This window comes from Parus major, chromosome 20 (assembly GCF_001522545.3).
Source record: "Parus major isolate Abel chromosome 20, Parus_major1.1, whole genome shotgun sequence".
Taxonomy (NCBI): Eukaryota; Metazoa; Chordata; class Aves; order Passeriformes; family Paridae; genus Parus; species Parus major.
In genome coordinates, this window is record NC_031788.1 from 6072170 (window position 1) to 6093082 (window position 20913).

The following is a 20913-nucleotide window of genomic DNA, read 5'->3' on the forward strand; positions in this document are numbered from 1 at the left end:
CCCAGGTTTAAAATATAGTCACTGAAACTCAATTTTGCTCTTAACAAATACAGCTGGAAACCCAGACATTTTATTAGCCCTTTGAGTCCCATCTTGCAGCCCTTTGGACATGAATGATTCCAATGTGACTTTAGAAAAGCATGGCTTGGAAATACTTTGGTCTGAAGTTACAGCAATCTCACATGGGTTCATTTGTTGGGGTTTGGAAATAGATGATGTTCAAAGTGCCCTCCCAAACCAAAGCATTTTATGATTCTATGATATTAAAAATGGCCAGTTTACAAACACAGGCAATGTGGATGCCGAAGGGAGCTGGGAGGAGCATCCTGACATGGGATCAGCAATTCATGTTCCTGTTATCACGGTCTCATTTAATCTAATTTAGCTGCAAAAGAAGCCTGACTTAACCTCCTTCAAATGAATTTGCAGAGAAGTAGGAATAGGATAGGATAAACTAGTTTGAAATTCAGGTTGTTAGGTGCCAGATTTCAGTGGATTGAGAGGGGGTGATTGTGGTATTTTTGCACAGAAGAATCAAGCTGTGTCTGTCTCCTCCCCTGGAGCTGTGGTGTGTAATACTCTGTTTTGGGTTTTTCCTTCAGGGACCTAACACAATCGTGATCTGCATGGTCATCTTACTGAACATTGGTCTGGCCATCCTATTTGTACATTTTTTGACATGATGAGCCTCTTGAACAAGGTAAGCAGAATGAGATTTTGTCCTCAATTTGTGAATGTAACACAAGAGACACCTCTAAGCCCCCGTGGAGATACTGGGCTGCTTTCCCAGGATCTCCTGGGGGACAAAACTGCTCTGCTGTGCACAGCTTTGTCATGTTTTTAGTCTCACTCAGCCTGCACAGGTGAAAGCCTTGCAGACAGCTGTGGTATTGTGTTGGACAGGTGTTTTGCTCTCCCTTGACTTTCCTATTTATCTGTGTCTGGGACAGGCGTTGCTGCTGGTGGAGACCTCAGACCTTGGCGGGGATTAAAGCTCAGCCACCTGGAAACACCTAAGAGGAGGACTTGAGATCCCAAGGTTACACTGCAAACATCAACCTTAAATGAGAGTGTCTGAAGATCAGTTCTGTTTCCTGCTCCCAGGCTGTGGCTGGCCTCTTCAGTCTACCAAGGAAAAGCCAGGGTTTCTGCACTGTGGTCTCCTCTTCTTTGTATAAAATAGCAGTTGCCTTAAATTATTCTCACCAAAGCCATCAACTGTCCTGCCATGCCAGGGATGAGGGACTTATCTGTAGCTGTAGGAAAACGAGTGAGAAGGTCTCATGTGTGCACACTGATGTGTTTTGTAACTCCCTTGGTTGACTCGGTGTCAGAGATTTTCCAAAGATTGTCATCCATGGCATGGAGATGAAGCAATGCAGCAACCAGAATGACTCATGAGAGCTGCGCCGTGGCTCGGGATGGACGACGCTGCTCTCCGTGCTTGGAAGTCATCCAAAGGGATGAACAAAAAGTCTTTCCTTTCCCCTGGCACCTGGCATCATTTTCCATGTATGGAGGACTGAGAGGGGGAGCAAGTTGAAATTTGGCTTGTTGAAGTGTGACCCGAGTCCTGCCCATGGCGGCCGATGCACCACGGATGGGCCCGCGGGGTGGGGTGTGAGGGACTGGTGGATCCAAGGCTGTTGGTGCCTGTGGGGGTGCTCTGGGTGGAGATGGGGCCTTTTTTGGGACCAGGCACCATCCAAGCGCTCTCCTGCCACCAACAATGCTCTGCACAGAAGTGTCTTGCAGTGGGTGGCTTCCCACTGTAACGGGAAAGGCAGTAGGTGTGTTGAATTTGTCCCTTTGCCCCTTTTTTTCTATGAAAATGTTGTGAGTTCCAGTGAAAAGGAGGTTCTTGCTGAAAATGCCTCCATACACCTGCAGGTTCCTCCCCTTGGTGTTCCGGGCTGCAGGGGGTCCTGGCCTCTCATTGCACCCAACGAACAGACTTTCCAGCCAGAGGATGTAGGGTGGCTATTGTGGGAGAGGTTACCTTATTCCTGAAAGAAAAAAGGTGCAGAGATGTGAGTGACTGCAGTGTGTTTGGATGTTGGGCTCAGAAATATGCAGCAGCCAGGCTTTCAGCAGTGGCAGAGTACAGTGGGGCAGTTGTAGTTGTTGCTCATGTGTGCAAGGCTGAGAGGTCTGGGCGATTTGTATCAATTTCCCCAAAGCTGTGACAGGGAGTGACCTTTGGAAGGAGATATTTCCACCACGATCTGCTCTGATCCTCAGCAGTGCGAGCTTAGAAAGTCAGCACAGATGAAGTTACAGTTTAGTGTGAGGCTGAGTGCTTGGACATGTTTCTTCCTTCTTTTAAGAGCAATGTGTATTTCCTATCCCTTTTTAAGATAATCAGAGATGTTATTTATAGTTGGTTGTGCACCTCTGTGTATCCTGAAGTCCCACAGCACAGGACTGGGTGGGAAAACCTTGTTGGACTGGAAAGAATGGGGAAATGATAGTTAAGGAAAAAAAACAGATGCCTGGTCTGCTTCAAAGGTCAATCTGAAAGGATTTCAGAAACAGAGTGGCAGACACACAGGGGTTTACACTCACTGGAGACAGGGGGCAAAACCTGCCTGATTTATCTACTCTAGTTATGGCGTAAGAGAGTGAGAATAATTCAGTACTTTTCTTTGTGAACCAAGTCTATTTTTTAACCTTATTCAGCTCAGGAACATTGCCACAGTAGCAAATATGTGGTATAAGTGTGGGAGAAGTGAATATGATCCTTTCCTAAAAGCCATGTGGCTGTACCAGTCCTGAGAAAGCTGTGCAGCATCATCTACACTTCCACAGAGCATAGTTTAGTAGCAATTTCCTTATTTTCTTTTATTTTTTTTTCTTTCTTTAAATATAAATGTATTGCAAACCCCAGGCTCTGCTTCCTTTGACATTTTATCTCCATTTGCTGGCATTCACTTGCCAACTCTGCAGTTTCAATATGCCAACTGCTTTCATTCACCACCAAGACAATTTCCATTGAGAGACCTGAGGGGCTTTTATTTATCACTAAGCACAAAAACGGATCTTTTTCAACAGTGCTAAGGTAATTCCTTCCCCCCCTCCTTATTTTTTATGCATGTGATATGCACTCAGTAATGTGCTTTCTTCCTAGTAACCTTCTGAGAAAAGTAGGTAGATTTGCTTTTATGTGATGTATAACTGTATCCATATTGCCCTGAGATATGGATATATATACATAGAGAGAGAGCCCCTTAGGGATTTCATTTCCTTAGATGCAAAATACCAGATTTACCTCAAAGTGCATGCTTTCAAAACTGATTAGGATTTTGTGTTATACTTTTCAGGTCTTACAAAGATGCAGATACCTTTCACTCTTCACACAAAAATACCCTCATCACAGATTTTGCAAGCTGTTTACTACAGTCTGTGTACTACTGTCCAGAGTTTTCTGTCGGTTGTTCTGCTGGATTATGTGCAATAATAAACAGTTATCTGCTCACTCTATCCATGTGGATTTTTGCAGGGGAATATCCAGATTTCTTTCCATGTTTACACATTCACTCCAGTTTTAAAGCAGAGAATAGTGCAGAATTTTACTGGTGGCATCTGGAGGTTTTTTAGCTATTTCTTAATTACCTGTTATAAAATTCTGCATCTTTTTATTGATGGGGATACTTTGCAAAGACAGTTGTTTCCACTAACTGCTTTTAGGCAGCCTTTAAGGACCCTGTGAGTCTGAGAGCACACTCCATGTGCTCCCATCGTGCTGGCCTCTGGCAGGGGTTGAACAGAGCCAGGAGGAGAGGCAGCTCACTGGCCCAGAGCCTGCCCAGGCCATGCAGATGGCTGCTGCCAGGTCCCTTTGCTGCCTCCCGAGCCCAGGGCTGCTGCCGAGTTCATTCTGAGCTATGTGTCACTGGCTGCTCCTCCTGGGTTTGGGGAGGAGCTGTTCTCCACTGCCTGTGCCCCATCCTCTCGCTCAGCCTCCTGAAACAACCCGGCTGTCTCAGGCACGAGGGGATGGCAGCTGGGTGATTTATGGGGGAGGATGGATGAGCAGAGCCCAGCACCAGCCCAGGGCAGCAGGGCCCTGGGGCCTAAGGAATCCAGAGTAGCCAAAACCTTCAATCCTTTTTCTATTTCTGGAGTGTTCCACATGAGCAAAGCCAGACTGTGCAGAGAGGCTGGTGGGACACAGGCTCAGCCTTCATGGGCAGAAGTGCTGTCCCTGCCTTCTGTGGGTGTGAGGGGTCTCGTGGCAGATTTTATGCCCTGGTAGAGACTTAAGGAGCTGAGTTTAATGAAATGATGGCTTTACTGTCCTCTGGGATTGCTTTGCTTCTGGGTATGGAAGGAACCAGCTACATCTCATTCATCAGTCAGGGGCAGCAGGGTAACTGGAGCTTGTGCACCTCATAAATCTCAGGCTGATGAATGGAGCAGGTCTTTGGCTCACGTGTTACAGAGGCAGTAGGGAGGGAGGTGGGTCTGCTGCTGAAGCAATGACGCATTGCTTTATTAATTAAGGCAGAACAAAAGATCTGCAGCTTCCCCAGGGTAGTGGGGACAGTGCTTGTCTCTCTGCCTCAATAGCTGCTGGTTTCAGGGATAATGTCCCCACAGTGTCCAGCCAAGTGTCCCCAAGGGCAGGCAGGGAGGTGTCTGATATGTGAGAACCAAGCTAAAGGCACTGGCCTGATCCTGTGTCGAAGGGCAGGAGCCTTACCCTCCACTGGTGGGAGGGAAGGTGCAATCTGAGCCCCAGTGTCTTCTGACAGTGACCTGCCCAGGCATCCTGGGGACAGCCACACTGTCCTCCACTGCCCTAGTGGGGCATGGGGGCTCTCAGGAGCCACCCTCTCTTTTGGTCTTCGTCTTTGCACAAGAGGAAGGGTCAGAGCTGGGGTAAAGGTGACCCTGGCACTGAGAAGGCGCTGAAACATGCAGAAGGGTTCCTGTAGTCCTCTCTGGCCAAGGAGCCAGGCTCCACACCACTGCCTTTGCTTCAGGACCCTTCCTGGAAACTAGCTTGAGCTCCAGGAGCATTAATGCATCAGGCAACAGGCACCACCAGCAAGGACATCCCATGCCCAGCTTGGGGCTGGCAGTAAGGGGCCTTACTGTGGAACCCTCTCCTCTTGTCAGAAATACTGGCACTGCACAGCTGGAAGAAGTAGCTTTTCATTTACTTCCTCTGAGCAACCACTCACACTGTGCCTGCAAAGACAGGATCAGTCAGCTTGGGAGCCCAGTGGGCCCTGCTGAGGACCTCAAAACCATGTTAGCACCAGGACCACCCCAGGGCCTTCTCCTTGAGAGGTTAAAGTTTTTATAGGCTTCACAGCTTGTGTTTTCAGGCATTAATTCTCTATTGGCAGAGCAGTGAAGAGCCACTGGTGCACTCAACAGTATCCCCTGTCTCTATGGAAACAGCACACTCAGAGCCCAATTCATAAGGTGGTTATTAAAGAAAATTCATCAATTATAAAGCACAAATTGTCCTTAATACTTCTGCTCATCACCCATGGCACAGGGGCCTGTGTGTTGCCATCATGTTGTCTCCCTCAGGCAGTACCAGGGAACACACCCCAGATTTGGGGCACAGGCAATGCCCTCCCATTAAAGTCTTCATTTAAACTCTGGCAGGACAGAAATGTGTGGGGCTGGTTAACTGCTAAACTGAGAGTATTGTAGTAAACTAAAGTCAGTCCCACAGGACTGGCAAGCTTTGATGTGCCCCAGGGCACTTCTGGAACTCCTGCCTGGGTTTGAAGAGTCCTGAGGAGCAATCCCTGAGCGAGTGCAAGCCTGAAGGCAGGTCTGGGGGCAGTGCTGGCCCACGAGCCCTCCAGAAGCCTTGGGAAACAGGAATTGCAAAATAAACAACTCTGAGTGATTGCATTAATATTGCTGTAGGACTATCCTCAGGTTTTATTAGCAGCTCTTTAATTGTGATCTGCTTGAACTAATTAGCTCAAAGAAGCAGCTGGGGCCAGACCAGATTGAAAAAGGGCTGCATCCATTTCTTTCCCTACTGTGTGGTCCATCCTTTCTTGTGGCTCTTAAAAATTTAAGCAATTGCTCAGCATCCTCTTTGGTGACCTGAATATTTTTCATTTAAAGGTACCACTATTTTATTTTAGAAACATGGTTGGGTGCCACAGAGTGGCACAGAGCCTGTTCTGGTTGCAGGGAGGTGCTGCATGCCCTCATGGTCTTTTAATCTTTTTTTTTTTTTTTTTTAGGGACCTGCTGGTATTTTGTGTTACTCCATAATTTGTCCCTGGAACAGGCTGGCTTTTAGAGTGCTGGCCATCATTGTAGGGGAGCAGCTCTCCCAAAAAACCACCTGCATGATCTCTCTCCTGTGACACAGGCTGGCATAGATGCCCTATTTCCCCAGTTTCCCACCACCCAAATCTAGAGGCAAAGAAGACAACCTGATAGGGCCTTTAACTACAGATTTTCATAAGTTACTTAAACCTGTGTGTTTTGCCAGAGTACATAACCCTTGCTGAGGTCCCATCCATGCCCTGCACACAGGCAGTTACTGCATGCCCTCTATCACTGGGACCAGCCAAATTCAGGTAAATGTGCTGAATGTGGTGTCTCCTAAGCTGAAACTCCCTGATGAATGCCAGGAGCTTCAGCCAACCTATGATCCTTCAGGCACAGAAACCTCACCACTCTCCCATCAGCTCTTCCCCAAGCCTCTGCCTCCTCCATCCCCCTCTCTGCACTACTCACAAATTCTTCCCCTCACCCCAGGGCTCTGCAGCACTGCCAGATCCCTCCTCTCCTGCCAGGGGACTTGTTTGTAATTGAAGAAACCAGATGGTGTTTTACCAGGTTAACAACCCTTGAAAGGGCAGGGGTTAGAAATAATGAGCTTTAATTAGGAGAGTAACAGGTTAGACCATGTTGAGTTACACTTCAATGCAATAAATTACTTAGGAGCAATAGATTCTTTATTTGCTGGCATGTTTATAAACTCACAGCCCACACTCATGCTGTTGAGACAAATAAATGCTGAGGGTAAAATACGGCTTGAGACTTTATGAGCAGGGTGGGACTTTGCAAGGTAGTAGGTAATGCAGGCTGAAGCTTCAAGGGAGATCTCTGATTTCTTATAAGGAATTGAGGTTTTTATTCAGGCCCTGAATATCCAAAGGAAGTTACAGTGATGAGTTATTTATTTTAATTCTTTTCTGTTACTGATTTATTTCCCAGCAGCATGCATATCTCAACCACCCTCTCCTTAGCAGCTGAGTGCTGACCTTCTGCCTCCACTTCCACCTAAAAGTCTCTCAGCTCCTCCTAAAGTGTCAGAATACATGCAGGGGGAAGGACCAGGAACTCATTCCTCATCTACAGAGTTTAACGCTCTGGTGCATTTGTTGGAGATCTCGTGGTTCCAGGAGAATTTATCTGCCAATTACTTCTCAAAAAATAGCAAAGGGTCATGCAGTACTTGGCAGCTAAGAGCAGAAAGGGGAGAAGAGAAACAGGTTTTAATTGAATCTCAAGTATGTTGAACAAATATTTCAGAACTATCTGTTCTATCTGCTGGCCTGAAATTTAATTAAGAAAATAATGCTTTTGGGGTGTCTCCATCTGGGGGGAGAAGCAGAAAGGGGAAGAGTGAAGATAGGAAATGTGATGAGGAGTGGAAAACATCTTGCTGGAGATACTTCAGAATCAAGCAGCTCCTTGTGTTTGCAGAGATCAAGGCTGTCTGTCAAACTGCACATCCTGTGCCTGAGAAATGCCTTAGGTCAGGATGCAGGTGTGTTTCCAAGCTCCAGCAGTAAATCCTCTTCCCACATCCAGCTCTGCACCCTCAGCTTCAGGGGAAGAGCTGGAGGAGAGAGCACAGCCCATCCCCAGGAAGTTGCTGCCTGTGCTCAAGGCCCCAGGAGTCACCCAGGGATCCCCTTCCCACTCCTCCACCTTACCCTGATCCTTGCTGTTCTGCTTTGTCTGCACATCTTTATCAATGGCTTGTTCTGAGCTGCTAAGGAAAAATCTGTTCTAAGGGGGGAAAAAATGTCTGTAGTATAAAGAAGATTGTTACAAGCAAATCCTCACATGTTAGCAAAAACACCTCCATTTTCTTCAAGAAGTAAATCCCAAATCTCTGCACAGAACTTTCTTAATAACAACAAATAGAAACTCTGTTCATAAATTCACATTATACAATATACACAAAACAGTGCAAAAATAGCATGAATGCTTAAACTCCAAATGCATTATGTTTAAAATAACTGCAAAAAGCCAGTGTTCTCTTCCCTCATCCTCATCTATTTTAGGGGTAACATTGATGGTTTAATAACATGCAATATAATAATCATATATGCAAAACCTCCCTAAACACAACAAAATAGGTCCTGGACAGTTCCAACACACTCAGGGGACTTGAGTTCTTGTCCTGACTCATTCAGTGAAGTGATTTCCTGTAGATGCAGAATGGTTAATTAACATTTTGTGCCCTTGAAAATATCACACCCATATTTTCCTGAGTGGCTGCAAAATTCTAAGCTCTTGTAACACTACAGTTTGGTGAAAGCCAAACTAAGGTAATTTGACTAGTGAGGCTGCATTGACTGTTCAAGTGATACATCACAGTCACCCAAGGCTTACTGGTGGCAGACACTTCTTTTATTTGGCATGAGCCTAGGGTTTGGTTCATGTGAATCTTTTTGATTTTGCTCATAGTCCAGATGGTCTCTTGCAAGTCTAGGGAAAGTGTACTTGGTCTCCTGGATGCTGCAGGGTATGAATATCTACTGACAGCAGCAATAAATATTTGTGTCAGTAATCACAAAACACTTAAAGGGCTTCACAAATGATTTCCAGGAAATAAGAGAATTTCTTCAGCTGCTGTGGAAATGCACTTGTACCTGGGGCAGAGAGCAACACTGCTCTGTGGTCCACAACTACACACATCACTGGGGCTTACAGGACAAGAGTACAGCTTCCAGCTGAAACAACCAGAGGAATTTGGACAGGAAAGGTAAAGTTATCCAAAAGAAACTCAGACCACAAAGTGGGAAGTATTTCTGTTACATTAGGGAGCATTTACTATTAGTTTGTTCATTATTAGTTTGCTAATTGTAGCAAATCTGTCTGGTCTGGACCTCGGGTTTCTGTGCTACCAGCACTGCAGTGTTTCCAGAGACATGATATGAGGCTCATGACACCCAGCTTTGGTTATTCCTAATGTAGGAGTCTCCCCCTGAGAGTCCCTTTACAGTCAATGGCCTCGTATCTTGGAGGCATTTATCTGTGGGGATGTATTCCTCACTGGAGAGTGGTGAGATGAGACATGTGGAAGTGCCTAATTGTCCTCATTAACTTCAGAAGGACTCCAGAGGAGCAGCTTCCATGGGGTGTCTGTGGCATGTCAGTTTGGGTAGGACAGACTCACTCTAGAAAAACGTGTATTTTTTCCTTGAACAGTCTTCTGTTCCTGGGATTCCTTTCAGTGCTTTGGTCCAGCTCAGCATTGCACATAACAAAATGGGATGGCACTGCTATATTTAACAACAGATGCTTTGGAGATGCTAAATACTGACATGTGCCTAACACTTCACCAAACAAGAATAAATTAGCACTAAGGAAAAGCAAATTAATTTGCCTATAACAATACGTTTTCTTAAATGCCCTGAAGAAATATTGAATGAAGCTCGCTGCAATGCCAAAGCAATTCCTCTTGGCACTCTCCCAGCACAGTGTGTACAGCCACTTAGCTCCCACTGCCTGCGTTGTTTCAGTCTCAGGGGATTTGTTTATTCTTCTTTGCAGGTGCAGGGAGCCTGCTCAGATCCTCCTGCTGGGTGAGGTTGTGTTCAGAGCTGTCGTGAGAACAGTCCTTCACAGCGCTGTAGTACACCGGGGTGCAGGGCGGGGCAGGGCGCTCAGCACCCTTCTCCTGGCACTTGTACAGCTTCCTGAAGGCAGCCCTGAACTTCTGGGACATGAGGTTGTAGATGATGGGGTTGATGGCACTGTTCAGGTAGATGCACAGGCGGCAGAAGAGGAGGAACCAGGTGTTGAGGTACGGAGGGTCCACGAAGGAGTTCACCACCACCAGCGTGCGGTAAGGCAGCCACAGCACGGCGAAGAGGGCCACCACCACAGCCAGCATCTTGGTCACCTTGATGGGGGGGAGATGCAAAAAGAGAAATAGCCAGATGGTGCTAAATCTCCAGCACAACTTTCCCACTGTAGCACTGGTGCAGACAGCTAGTTCCTCTCTCTAAGCATTTTAAAGAAACACCCAGGGCATGGCGCTAGTTCTTGCTGAAACCGTTTTAATCGGGAAATAATCTTGCATAAATAAAACCAGAAATTATAGATTGTCATCTACCATTGAAGAGCCTCTAAATCTCTTTAGGAAAGGTATTCACCATCCTTGTAATGAGCTAGGATAAGCATGGGAATGTCTGTACCAGAAAACAAATTTGAAAATTTTACATAACAGTAAATGAATGGGGAAAATACTTGTCTAAAGGTAGGGACCTCGGTTCTAGGGGTGTCATGGGATACACTTCATCTCCTTCCCTAGGGTTTCCTGGTTTCCTACATCACTTACATCGTTCCAGGAACAGGCTTCTGGTACAGAGCAACCCTGGAAGCAGAGGAGACTGTCAGGAATCTTCTATTACTTGTGCTGATATAGGGCTTACTTAGCTACTTACCATGGGTTACTTTAATTTTCAGCACACTAGGGGAGTACTACATAAACATATTGGGAACAAAAAGAAACTGAGAACTCAAAAGTGAGCAGTAATTGCCCTCAGCTCAAAATATGCTCGTTCAGGAAATTGGGGTTTTGCACTGAAACACCAGTCATCCTAATAATTTCAACAGCTATTTCTGGTAAGTGGCAATCCTCCTCAAACAAATACTGACACAATACACACGTCCCCAAGGAGGAAAGTATGACTAAACACTGATGCCACACGCGTATCTAGGCAGTGGTGTTTCAAATGTCAGAAAGGGAGTTGTGCAATAATCCAGTTCTTAGTATGGACATAAGCACTGGGATCACATTTAGAGTCTCTCAGCTTTTCTTGGAGTGCTATTTTACTTCATCAAAAGAAACTATACCTTCCTGCAATGCCGTGAGTAGAAACTGGGAGTCATTGCTTGTGGCAACAAAACTTTCCCTAGAAGAAAGGGACTATTACCCAGCTGTGGCCAAAATAGAAGGTGTTTGCTGTGTGTGGTTTAATGGAAATGTGAGGACAATTCCATAAATAAGATCTTGCAGTGATACAATGAGTGCTCAGGCTGTTGCTAAGACTGAAATTTGTTTGCTGCTACAGTTTGTTACCTTTTGGGAAAGATTTGAGAAGATGTACAAGTGGTGTCTCACAAAGCTGTGTCCAGTCTCTTCTCTCCTGGAAGCCACAGATGCTCCTCCCCAGCCAGTATCCTCCCTCCTTACTCCTGCACCGTACATTCTGAGTTGTAAAGCCTTTTTTTAGGAATCCCACTCCCTCTAGTGGTCCCTCTTCGGGAGGAGAAATACAGACTTGGAGGTGCTTGTAGAAGTGGTAAATACAGCAAAGCTCACACCTTGTTTGTTGTCCTGCTCAGGATTTAAGTGCTTTTAGAAGCACCAGTGAGAGAACTGCAGCATCTTCACACCCCAAAAGCAGGGCAGTTCTGGGGTTGTGTAGGAGCATAGCCACAGAAAATCTCCCTCAGCCATCCAGGCAGGGGAGAAAAAACCCTTCTGAGAGAGCCCCTTTAGGAGCTTTCCCAGGGAACTCTGGGCACGGGACCTGGAAGAGCCAGTTCCCCTATAAAGAGAGGCCAGAGGAGAAACGCTGATGTGGGTGTCTGTACTCTGGTCAGAGGCACCTCCAGAGCTACACACACACCAACTGGAAACCCTGGAAAACTGCTTTACAGTTTAAAAACTTAGTGCCATCTTTATTCCTTATGATGGCAGCACTGTGATGTCAGGCTTTCCAAGGAAGTCTTTGCGTGCTAGGATATTGTGGGAGGTAATGCCAATCTCGAGTCAACTCCTGGTGTAACAGCAAAGAGAGCACAAGACGTTTCCAGGAGCTGGAATGCCCCAGCAGCCACTTGTCCCAGAAATGCTGGAGCATGCTGTGCCACTCCACAGCACAGCATTGCAGGGGGAGCAGCACAGCCCCTCCAGCAAGCTGCTCTGGAAGGAGAGATCCATCAACCAGTCGAGAGCCCTCACTGCAAAACACCCTGTCCAAGTCTCCTGCAGCAGTCAGTGGCCATGGGAGAACAGGCAAATGCTTTTAGAGAAGTCAGCACTTGCTTTAAACCTTTCAGAGAAAAAGGGAGGAAAAGCTGGACTGGAAAGATTCAGAAGTTTATGAAGAAGTACACGTTCTCTGAGCTGTTTGCTTCCCCTCTGTGACCCTGACTCGTCTCTCCTGGGGAATGGAGGTTCCTGTGCGAGGCAGGCAACAAGCTACTGAGCTGGAAACACAAGGACTATAGGGCAGGCTGGAGCCTACTTTGGAAATCACAACAGAACTAGTGATTTCAAGGACTCAAGCCAAAGTCCCAGATTCAACCCCTTCCTTTAAAAGGAAAGCTGAATGGGCCCTGCCTATTGAGAATGGGACTGTCCCTTGTCTGGATACTGACCTGCCCAAAGAGATGGGACACAAGGCAGTGATTGCCTGTGTGAACAGAGAAGGATGAGCAATGAGGACAGAAGGAGGTGGGAGGAGAAGGATATGGAGAGAGAGCAGGCAGCTGAGAGACACAGGAACCACTGAAATGCGAACACACCTCTGTGACAGTGACTCCCCCGGCTGCACGGACTGGGGGGCTGCAGCCAGGGCTGGTCTCCAAGGCAAGACAGTTCTCCCTTCTCTTTGCTTCTTTAAATGTGAGCTCACCTGTACAGGACACTGTCTGAGAGATGAGTCCCACTGCCATAACATGACCCAGCCCTCTCCTCCTCGGGGAGGCAATCAGTAATTAATTAGCCAGCAGAAGTGCCTGCCCTCCTGCCTCTCCCCGCCTGAATCCCTGTCCTGCTCTACCAAGCCCGACCAAAGCAGGGGGAGCCCATCCGTGCTGCCAGACCCCAGCTGGGCTTGAGGGACTCCTTTGCAGCAAACCAACGCTCCCCACTCCCTCCAGAAAGGGAAACAAAGCTTTGTGGCACCTCATCCCTGCCAGAACAGCTCTCAAAGCCCCGAGCCCCTGGCAGAGCAGACCCCAGACGGCGGGGAGCCCCTACCTTCTTGCGGGAGCTCAGGGCAGCCCTGCCGCCCCGGCAGGAGAGCTTGAGCGAGCTGCCCTGGTGCCCGGAGCCCGGGGAATGCTGCGGGGTGCCGGGCACGGGGCTCGCGAACAGGATGCGGGCAATGAGGCCGTAGAGGACAGTGGCCAGCCCCAGCGGGATGACATAGAAGACGGCAAAATCCAAGAAGTAAATGGGCATGTAAAGGCTCCTGGAGACCCGGTAGCCACAGGTGACCTGCGCCCCATCCGAGAAGGTGACCTGGGTGGTGTCCACCAGGAAGAACCACATGAGGCAATAGAGGGAGGTGAAGAGCCACAGCGAGGCGATGATGCGCCTGGCGCGGGACACGGTGCACAGGAGCTGTGCCTTGATGGCGTGGCAGATGGCGATGTACCGCTCCACCGTGAAGGCAGCGATGGACCAGGCGGAGATGTTGATGCCCAGGTACTGCAAGTAGGTGATGCAGAGGCAGCCGGCGTAGCCGTACACCCAAGAAGCCAGCACTTCGGAGATGTTGGGCAGCCCGGCGGCCAGCAGCACGATGAGGTCGGCCACGGCCAGGCTCACCAGGTAGCAGTTGGTGGGGGTCACCATGTGCTTGGTGCGCAGCACCACCAGCACCACCATGGCGTTGCCGGCGATGCCCACGCCGCAGATGAGCAGCACCAGCAGGATGGTGACCACCTGCAGCTCCAGGGGCTGCCGGGGCATCCTGCCCAGGCTCTGGTTACCGCTGGCCGAGCCGTTCTCCATCGCGCCTGCAGGCACCGGCGGAGCCCCGCGCACCCTGCGGCGGCAGCGGGAGCCGGGGCTGCCCCCGAGCCCCCTCCCCGCTTTCCCGCCCACCCCGGCTCCTCCCTCGCCTTTTTCTCCACGATTCGCTCCAAGTCTTGCAGCCGCCCTGCTCCTTGCATCCCTCTCCCCTGCAAACTCTCCGCCTGGAGGGGCGGGGAGCGGCCAGGATCCCCCCAGTCCTCGGGAGCCTCCAGGAGCTCCCGTGAACCACCCAGGTTCTCCAGGACTCCCCTTAGCCGCCAGGACCCCGGGGAACCACCCGGCTCCCCCAGGACAGCCCCCAGCCCCTCGGACCCCGCATCGCCTCCCGCCAGCATCCCCTGCCTGCGCCCGCCGGGTCCCAGCGCACCGCTGGGCAGGACCGAGCGGGAGGAGGAGGAGGAGGAGGAGGGAGGGAGCCCAGGCAGGGGATGGGGGTGCAGGTGAGAGGCGCCAGGGTGGGCACTCCCCGCACTATGGGTGCCTGTGTTCCCAGCCAGGACACAAGCTTCACTGTACCCCCAGAACAAGGAGAGCCGAGGGTGGGGAGTCCTTTATTCCTCATCCTCAGGAGGATGGGAGCAGGGCGATGCCAGTGAGATCCACAGCCTTTCCCGTTTCCCCTGGGCTGAGGAATGAACCCCTGAACATGCGGTAGTGACCTCCTCGTGCTGTTTTTCCTGTCCCAAACAAGCACAGTGTCACTTCTGAGGGAGAAGGCTTAACCCAAAGATTCCAAATCTTTCCAACAATGAGGCTGGGATATCTGGTATCTCCCTGGTGGTCAGGTTGGGAGATCAGATCCCTCATGCTCAGCAATAGCCACAGTTTGCTGCCAGCTCCATGCTTGCTCCTGATGTCTCTGCAATCTGTCAGAAAATTAATTTTCAAACTGAAAGAGTAATTGTGCTAAGGGCCCCCTAACCTGTGGAGTGGAAAAAAAGACAAGGGGGCAACTCTCTTTTTTATTGGATCAGATTTCAATTAAAGGCAGAGGTGTCCTGTTAATCCCAGACACTGAGGCACATATCCAAAGTGTGAAGGGTCATTCTGATGCTGGGTGATTCAAGTCCAATGTTTCACAGGCAAATTTTTAAACCTGGGCACAAACCCGGGTGGATAAAATGCCTTTTGCCTCAGCCCAAGGAGCAGCACTGTCCCCAGGCTTTGACTTGCTGTGGCAAATAGTGTTTTCCCTTTTGCTCTGGGAAACCTTATGCTGCTCTTTGGCAGACAACAATTCATGTCTTTTTCATTGCTTCCCATGATATTTCATTCACCTTTGGGTCAGTTTTAAAGGACAAATTATTCTCTTTTTCTCTTTCCATTTGGCTTCCTAGGGCTCTGCTGGCAGCCTGCACCAGGTCCTCTGTGTCCCGGCCAGCCTCACACCTCCACGGCCCCAGGTTTGGGAGCAATGGCAGCTCCTGTCCCTCATTGCACTTTTGTGGGAAGGACTGGGAGTGTGGGCACGTGTGTTTTCTCACATAATCCAGGGTATTTCAGTGCTCTGGAATGACTCTAACACAGACACAATTCCAGCACTTCATCCCACTGCTGCTGGCTCACAGTGATGCTGGGAGCCCTCGGAATGTGGACTGTGTCATAGAACTGTGTGTGGGAGAGGAGAAGGGACAAACCTGGCACAAATGTTCTGAGAGAGAAGTTGGGGTTCATTTGCTTCCTCAAACCCATTCCAGGAATTGGCTTTGTTGGATCAGGAAACAAAACCAAGACAAATGCCTGCAGACACTGGAAAAAGCTTTGTTTTGGTTCAGACCTGGAACACTGTGCAGGATAATTGCAGGTAATTACTTCCCTGGCTGCTTTACTCTGTGGCACTGACAATCCAGCAGTTATTAGTGCGGGTAACAACAGCATTTAAAGCACCCCTCTGAAGCAGCTCCTCCTGCCAGTCCCTGAGCAGCTCAGTGTCCATCACCAATCCTCCAGGAAATGTGCCTGAATAAGCAAAAAGTGAGAAACAGGTGGAAGCATTGGCTTTCAGGACAACACAAAGAAATGGAAGCACTGGGAGTCCCAGTCTTTCTGGAATCTTGATAACTGTAAGAGGAAAGTGTGGTTTGGGAAACCAAAGCTGAGCCTTTGCCAGAACCAAGCAAGGCTTGGAGCTGTACTGTGAAAAATGACACATGTGATGTGCTTTTGGGGCACTGTGTGTGACACATCCTACCTCAACCACCCATCCCAGTGCTCATCCCGAGGACAGCATGCAGGGTAGGATGTGCTTGGAGCCAGAACAGAGATTGGCAGTCCCCAGAACAGTAATCAGGGTGGATGTATGCTGGAGGGGCATCCTGGGGGGATAATAGCCACAATAATGCTAAGGGGAGATAAAAGCTCTTCATGAAATATTATAAAATAATAAAACTCTGCCAGAACAATTAGACTGTAATTACGGGTTATTTCATATTCTGTGACATCTAAATGTCAACACCATAACTCTGTAACAACAAGCACTTGGTACAGCACACTCTGCACACCTGATGAGCACAGCCCTGGGAGAGCACAGCAGCCTCCAGCTCTGCTCCTGCTCCCTGTCCAGGCAGGCAGAACCATGACATGCATCTGGGAATCAGGGAGGAAACATGAGCCCACCCTTACTTGGTACCCAGGTCTGGGCTCATACCATGACTGGATGTCACACCAAGCAGGTGTGACAAAATGGGGCTGACAAAATGCTCCAAGTCCTTAGGTCTGGTGCAAACACCCAGGAAGCACTGGGAATGGTGTCTGTAAAGTTCTTCATCACTCAAATCCACCACTGCATCCTACACAGCAGTCTAGGGCATGAAAGGACAGGAAAAAGCCTGCTAAAGATGACCTCTCTGGTCCTGCTGCTGCAGATCTTCCCTCCAAAATATGTCTCTGATCCATCAGCCTTCACTCCTCAGAGCTGCTCTGGTTAGTCCAAAAGAACAGGTGATGAAATTGCAGCAGCTCTTGCTGCTCAGGAGCCTCCACCCAATTTGTGGTTTCAAACATTTTTTCAGTCTTTCCTGTGTGCACTGCTCATTGCAGTGTCCAGACAGAGGGCAAATCTCTCCCTGCTCTTAGAAGAATTTATTCCAATGCCAGAGAAAGCTCCTTCCTCCCCTCAGCCCCATCTAAAGCACCATACTCACTTCCCACAGAGCCCAGGACCACACATACCTCACCAGCTGCTCCTGAGAGAGCAAAACTCACATGGTTTTAGGCATCTATTTTTAGGAAAGGTCTAGATGGGACCAAAGTTCCTCCCTCCCTCACTGTGGTTGTGGACCTGGCATTGCTGATTCCCTGGCAGTGCAGAGCACAAAGCATTGGGCACATGGAACAATTTTTTCCCTCTCCTGGTAAAGGGAAAAGGTGATTCATCCCATCCCAGCCACAGCCTCAGCTTGACCTGCTCCTTCCTATGATTCACAGAGGTTCTACTTTATTGTCTGAACAACTTAACTTGTAATGCAAAAGAGGAAGCTTTCAGCTTTTCAACTTGGCTGTTTCAGTTTCTCAACCTGCTTCAAAGGAAAACCTCTCATCCAAGCCATGGATCACCCCTGACTAGTCAGACCCCTGGCCTTTGTATTTTAAATCTCTTGGGAAATAAATTCACAGAATTGGCCTCTCTCCCTTTTCGGGTATGAAAGCATCTCTCCAGCTGTTTCCAGGTGGGATGAGGAATTACAGAATGTTGACTAGAACAGCATCTAAGTAAGAAATGTGTGAAATCCTGGTAGTTTTTCATGTTTGTCTGTGTTTTGCAAACATCTCTTCTGGAGATTTAATCTTTGCTCATCAGTAAAGAAACACAGAACTGCCTCTGCCTCAGTCCTTGGGAGGGGCTTGAAGGGATGGAGGTGAACTGACTGCATTTCCTCAGCAGCTCCTCAGTGTGCCAATACCATCCCCTGAACCCCTGGAGCTTCTTTCTGAAGTCATGAATCTCAGGGCTTCTCTGAGTACCTGAAGACTGAGAATTAGTGATGTGCTCAGTTCTGGAAATCAGGGGACCAAGAAACATGCCTGCAGGGTTGGCTTCTGTGTCCACATTCCAGCTTTTAGCAGCCTTTTGGGATAACCAGTGTTGCTTCTACCTCATTTCCACAGTTTGTGTTGCAGGCTGAAAGCTGGTTACAACTAATTTGGAAATTTTCTATTGCAAAATGTGAGGCACTGAGTTCAGAGTGAAACCCTGACACAATCTACAGTTGAAAGAGCCAGGATTTGGGAAATTCTCACTATGAATTATATGCACAATGCTATGAAGCATTTATGATAGCATTATGATCTATTTTTGCTTTTATTTATGCCCATTAATATTTCCTTTTCTAAAATTTGGTGTGTGGAAGTGTCTCTTCTTCATTGCAATTACTGTGCAAATACTACAGATAGAATAAATGCAATAGAAATGGAGTTTGCTTAAAAATCAGAAAATACTTCTGGAAAGAGGTTTTTGTTTGTTTGCCTGTGTGCTCTGGTGGATGCAGATTTGTGGCTGTGAATGAGATCTTTCCTAGAGACTGAGCTGGGTTATTTACACTTGCACCTCAGTATATTAAGGTTGTTCATTCCTGCCTGCCAGCCAGCCATAAGCAGGAACTTAGCATATATTTTACCTAATACACCTGAGGCTGAGGAAATGGAGTCAGTTCACCTCCACCCCTTCACTAAAATATACCACAAAATTCCATGGAATCAGGGGCTTCAGGGCAGAACTTGTCCTGTGTGGGAGTGTCTCTCTGTCCCCTGGGTTCATTGCATTGGTGGAGGAAAAACATCCGTGGGCCCTTCTCTCTTGTGATTGCAGATTTTCTTTAGGTAATTAAGAAGCCTCAAATCTCAGTAAGTGCAAAGAAGAAACCAGGCAAGCAGCCATGCCTGGCCCACCCCCTTGTGTCCTGCTAGGCTGACAGCTCCTCCTCACATGGTGGTAACTCCTGGGAAAAGTGGCAGCTGTGGATGCAGATCCAGGGCCACATCTGCCCTGGTGGCAGCTGCAGCAGATCTGAGTGAGTGACAAGCCCCTGGCAGCAGGGTCACAGCATCAGCCCAGCTGGGGGCTGGCACTGAGCAACAGCAAGGAGCTTTGGTGCCCATCACCAAAGGCTCCCCAGCCTCTTTGGGGCACCCCAGCCCTGCCTGTGCCTCCTTGCACACAAACCTCTGAGCCTGAGCTCCACCAGCATCCAAACCCAGAAGGCAGGTGTGGTGAAACACTGCCCTGCAGCCAGGGACAGCAAAGGAGAAAGTGAGCAGGAGCAGCATGGAGCAGCAGGGATTTTCCCCCTGCAGGAGGTGGACACTCAGGACCTGGGTGAGTGACACAGCACAAAGCCTTGCTCCCCATTTCCAGGAGGAAATGGGGATGGAAATGCCTCCTGTGGGATGGGAGGGATGTGCTGAGTGAAAACAAAGCAACTAGAGCCCTGATGAGCAAGAGTGAGGGAGTAAGAATGGAGGGGCTCTGAAGGAGGAAAATCCCTCAGCAAATAACAAGACTTGTACATTGGTTCTACTTAATAAAAAATATGTGAATAAATTAACGTTTCCTGCTGGTTAATCTGTTCAGCATTTCTCTTTTGCACCATCACACAAATCATGGCAAGGCAGCTCACCCCTCCAGTGGGTAATACAGCTCCATAATGGTAATGTTTTCTATTTTGTCACACCTTTATCCAGCTGAGGAACAATGCCTCTCAGGAGAGCTGAGCAATTTCCAGCAGCTCTGCCTCCTGCCAGTTCCTCTGGGGAAAACATGACAGCCCAATCTGGCACCAGGGACAACATGGTTGATGTCAAAAAAATAAGTCTTCCTGAGGAAAAACTCCTTTTTGAGTTGTTCTTGTTGGAAGACAATGTGCTGCTTGGATGGTTTGCAGTCTGAAGAGCTTCTCTCCTCCCAGCTATCTGAACCCCAAGCTCCAGATAATTTTAGCTACTGAGTGGAAATCTTTTTACTTTCACCCAAACAATAGAGCACAGGACATTTTCTACAGAAATACCATGACAAAGCCCCCAGTTGCTGTAGAGGCATAAAGGTGCTTGGATTAATCATCAGTACAACAGAGCATTAAAAAACCTGGGGAGATGAATTCACCAGGGTTTTGTTAGATAGATGCTTAAAAAATATAATCCAAACATGCTTGTTTCAAGTATCTTAGAAGATGAGAAAATTCAGTGCATCTGGCAGCAGCTACCACTTCATTTCTGTCATTTAATCTCATTGAGGTGCCTTATGTCAAATAATTACCTTAATGAAAGCTTCAATGGAAGAAGGGACAAAAATAATAGACATGCTTTGAAGAAATGAAGCTGTGAAGTTTCTTAGTTTTTAACCTGGCAGGGATTTATCTCCCTCTCCTCTGGATCCTGCCCTTATAGAGGTGTCCAATCTGCCTCTCTATAAAAACTAACACATTTCAGATGCTGCCCAAGTGATGCATGTATTAATTTGGATACAACAATATAATTTCTGAGCTTAAAACAACTCAACATTTAAAACCATGAAGTCCAATCATTAACCCAGCACTGCCAAGGGACCATTAAAACATGTCCCCAAGTGCCACATCTACATATCTTTTAAATCCCTCCAGGGATGGTGACCCTATCACTGCCCTGGGCAGCCTGTGCCAGTGCTTGGTAAACCTTGAAGAATTTTTTTCCTAATATCGAATCTAAACCTCTCCTGGCACAATTTGAGGCTGTTTCCCCTTGTCCTATCACTTCTTACTTGGGAAAAGAGATCAACACCCAAACTGACCTTTATTGATTGTTCTCATTCTTTTCTGAAGTCCTGCAGCTATTTTATTTATATTTTATTTTGAACAGCCATTTTGAAGAGATTTTGTAAAGCCCTCATGTACTGATTTCCACCCCCACCCATATCCAGGATGTGCCTCTCATGG

At 48.1% G+C, this 20913-nt stretch overlaps 2 protein-coding genes across 2 annotated transcripts in view; one reads left to right on the forward strand and one right to left on the reverse strand.

Annotated features, from left to right (window-relative positions):
- JPH2 (junctophilin 2) overlaps window positions 1-3480 on the forward strand; it is a 30653-nt gene extending 27173 nt beyond the window's left edge. The window contains exons 5-6 of the mRNA XM_015647827.2: window positions 603-700; window positions 951-3480. Coding sequence (XP_015503313.1) covers window positions 603-683 — 81 coding nt within the window. The 3' untranslated portion in view covers window positions 684-700; window positions 951-3480. The remainder of the gene's footprint in view (window positions 1-602; window positions 701-950) is intronic.
- A 3482-nt stretch (window positions 3481-6962) lies between these two features.
- LOC107213097 (thyrotropin-releasing hormone receptor-like) lies at window positions 6963-13984 on the reverse strand. The gene is made up of 2 exons (XM_015647131.2): window positions 13226-13984; window positions 6963-10132 (listed from the first exon to the last, which is right to left on the reverse strand). Exons 1-2 carry the CDS (start codon window positions 13982-13984, stop codon window positions 9752-9754), a joined length of 1140 nt encoding a protein of 379 aa, XP_015502617.1. The 3' UTR covers window positions 6963-9751.
- Window positions 13985-20913: the final 6929 nt, after the last annotated feature.